Raw genomic sequence first — 5,118 nt, 5'->3', positions numbered from 1 at the left:
AGAAGAAAATATTGCTGAAAGAAGCTGATGGCTGTGACATAACTCTACACCAGGGCAAAAAAATTCTCTTGCTTCTTATATGTGAGTGTTGGTGGCCTTACATGAGAAATGAAGAATAGTGAAGACAGAAATATAGAGGTAGAGGACAGATGAGTGGTTCTTCTTAATCCTGTGTTCTTTGGCTGTAAAACGGTATGTATTGAACTGGGTTTCTGATTATTGCCTTCTGGAAATTGTATTTATCCAGAATAACAAAGAGCAGGAAGGCCACAATAGTTTACCTATATGCTTGGTCTAGTAGTGTAATTGTCATTGAGACATATTGAAGTAGTATTTATTTCATGTTACAAGTCTTTCACAATTCAGAAGCAGTGATGGCTGACACATTGGAGTGGTTAAAAAAAATCCTACAAGTAAAATAAAAAGAATGGCATGAGATAAATATGAGGTTTTTCTGTCATAGGGTACATGCATAGAAATTTTAACAGCTATATGATACATGCAGGGAGAGTGGGGAGGAAGCAGTTAAGAACATACCCATACATTGAATTTGGGGACACTCTGAAATATGTGCCAGCTTGCTCATTGGCAAGACAATAATTATGCAATATGTCTGTCTAATCTTCAGGGTGCTGTGGAGCAGCTTCCATCTGCAAACTGTTCTTCGCTTATACTGTTTCTACATCAGTGATGACTGTGCAACTATTAATACTGAAAGTAAGGGCAGCAGCTGCACGCTCTACATCAAATGGATCCATGACTCTTCCAGCAAGAAGCAAGCACAGCCATCAAAACACACTGTTGGTGGTGTTTGATGTTGTGTTTCAAGAGAGACTTTTTCTGAGGAGCAATGAAACACACAGATATTGCCCTTTTGGTGTTCTGAGTCACAGTGTTTCATTTCCATTTGTTTTCTACACTGTTAATTTGCAAGCACAAAAACCTCTTTGGAGGCTGAACATCTCAGCAAGCTTGATTTTTAGCAGAAGCCTGTAAAGCACTTTCTGAGGACAAGGTGTCCTTCTGAAGGAAAATGCCATTCAGAGAACCCAGCTGCACAGAGAATGTCACACAGAGCCACCGCATCACCTGCACCCTGGCAGCTGAGGAGGCTGCCTGCACCCTTCCTACTTCATGACTTTGCACAAAGAGTTTGAGAGCTTTTCTTCAGGGAGCTGTTCATGCTCCAGAATGACTATTGTGTTCATGTGGATGTCATTCAAGGAGCCATTTCCCTTCCAGCAGACAGTGCTGATTTCTTGGTGCCTCCCTCATTTTCTGGGCAAAGAGGGTGGTCTAGGGCAGCACCTCCCATCTGTGGGCTGACCTGCACTGCATGAGAGACTTGCTTGCCCTTGGCCGTGCCCTGGTGCTACCTAATCAACACCTGTGGTCAGGACCTCTCCTTGAAGCACAGCAGGGAGATCATCCAGCTGCTGAAGAGCCCTGGGAGCAAGGACATCACGCCCAGGGTGCTGCCACCTCCCCACATCACCACCTGCACCAAATATGTGCACAGGGACCGGTTCTACTCTGCCTTTTCTTTCATGCTGTGGACATTTGTGTGCAGATGTCCATCTGACCACCTGTTTTGGCTCTGTGTCTGTGGCCATCACCTGGCTCTTTGTGGAGTTCCTGCTGCAGGACCAGTGTGTTTTCCATCTGCTGGCATGGCCCAGGAACACCAACAGCCCTGAGGGGCACTTCTGGGTGATGCCCTGCAGGATCCCAGGTGAGCATGATTTCTTCCACTTGTTTTTTCTGTAGATACACACATTTGTGCTTCTTTCACACATGGACAAAGCTGGAGAGGGACTTCTTACAAGAGTATGCAGTGATAGGATGAGGGGAATGACCTTAAATTTAAAAAGGGTGGGTTTGGATTACAGGTAAGGAAGAAATTCTTTGCTGTGGTGGTGATGTGGCAAAGGAACAGGCTGCCAGAGAAGTGGTGAATGGCTCATCCCTGGCAGTGTTCAAGGCCAGGCTGGATGGGGCTTTGAGGAACCTGGTCTAGTGGAAAGTGTCCCTGCCCATGGAAAGGGGTTTGGAACTACCAAATCTTTAAGATCTTTTTCCAACCCAAGCCATTTTATGATTCTATTTCATAGGTGCACATGCAGAAGCATTATCTGAAATTGATTTTGGCAAAATCTACGTGAAAAATTGAATTTTTATATAAGGCTGATCTACCAAATAATCTTACTGGCCCTTTTTGAGCATTGAGGGAGAGGTTTCTGTGCTGCCCAGAATGTGCACTACCATCCCATGACCAAGCAAAATGATGTCTGGGGATCTAAGTTCAAAGAGAAATCCTTGGACATTTCAGCTGATTCACCTGTAAAATCTGAGATGATGAAAAGAGAAGTGATAAAGATTAAAATATGCAATCTATGCAAGCATTGCAGTGAAGAAAATTTATACAAGATGTTCATTTTGGTGTGGGAAATTCTATTTTCCAACAAATTGAAGTCAATTCCCCCAGAAAATCTGAATTCAGGCTGGAGTTGACTTCTAGTCTTCACATGCTTTCCTTTGGGGCCACACACAGCAGCTCTCCCATAGCAGTTATAAAAAGCCCACATTTTTTAAACCTCATAACCACTGCCTAAACTCTATTGTACAAGGTTAAGAATTTATGCAGAGAAGCAGAATAAGAACCAGTATTTTCATATTTACTCTGTGTATTTATTATTGCTTTGTTTATGTGACTGGGAAAGGGTTGGAAGATGAACAGGATTTCACCCTCGTGCATGCTGCTTTTAGAGGCACCTGGCAGGACTCCTGCCTAGAGCTTCCCAGCAGCCCAAAGCAGGGATATGAGGAATGGAAGCACAGGTAAATTTTTTTTCTCCTGTCTTTTTCTTTCTTTCCACCTCTTCCCTACTGTAATTTGTGAGAAATAAACATAGGGGGCAGTAACAAAGACAGAACACATTAACTTTCAAATTATCACATAATTTTATGAGCATAGTGCATGCTCTTCTGGTGTTTTATGACTGGCCTGCACAAGAAGCACAAGTGACTACTGACTGAGATATTTATAGAATAATTATGAGCATGTATTATTTGTAGCTAGATCACTTTTCCAGGAAGCAGGTTGCTGTGATCTTATTACAGTCCATTGCCTCAGAAGCCATAAACCTGGGACCAGATATATTCTCCACAGTCAGAAAGCTTTAGGTGGTTGACATTTGTTGTACTGCACTGTGTAGCTCCCATAGCCTGCATATTTCATTGTTATTTCCATGTCAATCCCTGTATGTTTTCCAGTATGGGCATAACATTTTTTTGTGAATGTTCTTTTTGTGTCTGAAAGATGAAACATTTCCACAGCACATATGTTTATTGTCCTCTTCCTTTTTTTCCTTGCCATCACGTTAGATTGCCTGTCCAAAAGTGGCCATGTGGCTCTGACAGATGTGCTCAGAGGCTGTGGTTGCACAGGATTTTGAACCCAATCTTACAAGGATAACACTCAGTCAGACACTCACCTGAATGTATCCTAGTCAGATCCAAGAATGCTGGGCAATTCTTGGGTGAGAAGTCATCCCTCTCAGTGTGTGGGATGTTAGCCTGGGACTCAGTTCCAGGCTCTAACAAAAAGCTCCTGTCCAAGTTTGACCAAGGCACTTCCTTAAAGTTTCCAGGTGCATCACAGGGAGATAATGATTTCAGGACGTGGTCCAGCTGTTCGAACAAAAAGTTGCAGGCCTCCAGGCAAGCAGAGGAGTCATTTAAGGATCAGTTTGGATGGATAGCATACCATGAAAGAGCTAAACCAAACAGTTATTTGCAGTATCAGTATCAGCCGTGATAATCTCAGTTCAGGTAAAAGATAAAACAAGACTTGCCCACAAATCTTAAAATAGCATGCTTGTTGCCTAGAGTCATGTAATGAAGACCAAGACTTTTCCTTACCCCCTTAGAGGCTAAAGACTTTCAATCCTATTCAGCTGGTTTTCAAATAACAGCCTTAACTTATCTTTGGCATTTATCTCAGGCTGCTTATCTTGCACATGACTCCTGCATGACAGAAAATTCTTGAAAGTCACCTTTCAGATAAGAAACAGAAGCATGGGGGAATTAAGAGAAAGTATTTCCAAGGTATGTAGGTCTGAAATGGCCCTTAATGACCTTCCCCAGGACTCTGGAGAAGCACCACAGTGCAGGTCAGTGGCCACATCCCAGGCCAGCTGTGTTACCACTGGGACACCTTTCCTCTCTCTAAAAAAGGAAAAGAAAAAAGATAAAAAAGCAGAAAATAGATTCTGATGGCCGTGGGAGAGGTGCGCATCCCCAGGCTGTGCTGTTGAGCCCCCTTACTTCTTCCAGGCCAAATTCCTGCCCTCACTTTCATGCAATATAGTCAGATCATATGGATAATTTGGGACACAAGCAGTCTCCGGGCAGACAATCCCTCAGGGTATACAGGGGTGTGCCCATTGACATCCATCTCTGCTGGTCACCAGCAATTTATGCCTTGCTCAAGTGGGAAAATAAAGGTCACAAGAAGTTATAGGAGCACTTCTCATTCAGAGACACCAGCATGCTTTTACAAAGGAGATCAGTGCTTTTATTTTCCATTCACAGAACCAGCCAAAAAGGATGAAATTATATTCCCAATGTATTAAAGCAGACCACGGGCAAAGCCAGCACCGCTACACTGACTCCCAGTCTGATGCACTGGACTGTACTGCTTTCCAGAACTGGCTCACCTCTGGAACGACAGAATGAGGTTCCGCTGTCACCTCTGCTCTCTTTGCTAAGAGTGAGTGTGCACAAGATGCCTGAGCACCAGAAGCTCCTTTTTACCCTTTCTGGAGTCCCTCTTGACAACTCCTTGGCAAGTTGGCCTCTTTCCTCTCTGCACTGTTAGAAAGACACCAGAACTGTTACTGCAGAACTGTTACTGCAGCCTGGGAAACACATTGGAGGAGCTGCCTCCTACTTGCTTTAACAGGATGTCTTCAATAGCTGCTGCTGCTGTAGAGATCAGTTTTCCAATGTACTCCTTTCCTGTTACTTTCCTTCCCTGATGACAAGTGTAAGAGACATCAGGGTCTGGCACTCATCCATGATCTTTGTTCCTGATTAACACAAAAAAACCCCAAAAAA

General features: G+C 43.6%; 1 protein-coding gene across 1 annotated transcript; it reads left to right on the top strand.

The window, feature by feature from the left end:
• The first annotated feature begins 756 nt into the window (after positions 1–756).
• On the top strand, positions 757–4,737 carry GCNT2 (glucosaminyl (N-acetyl) transferase 2 (I blood group)). The gene is given in 9 exon segments (XM_063147986.1): positions 757–978; positions 980–1,124; positions 1,127–1,162; positions 1,165–1,220; positions 1,222–1,283; positions 1,285–1,354; positions 1,356–1,576; positions 1,578–1,732; positions 4,640–4,737. Coding segments are annotated over 9 exon segments (1,065 nt in total).
• Positions 4,738–5,118: the final 381 nt, after the last annotated feature.

This window comes from Melospiza melodia, chromosome 1 (genome assembly GCF_035770615.1).
Source record: "Melospiza melodia melodia isolate bMelMel2 chromosome 1, bMelMel2.pri, whole genome shotgun sequence".
Taxonomy (NCBI): domain Eukaryota; kingdom Metazoa; phylum Chordata; class Aves; order Passeriformes; family Passerellidae; genus Melospiza; species Melospiza melodia.
Note: the sequence above shows the minus strand (reverse complement) of the source record. Positions and strands in the feature narration are given on the sequence as shown.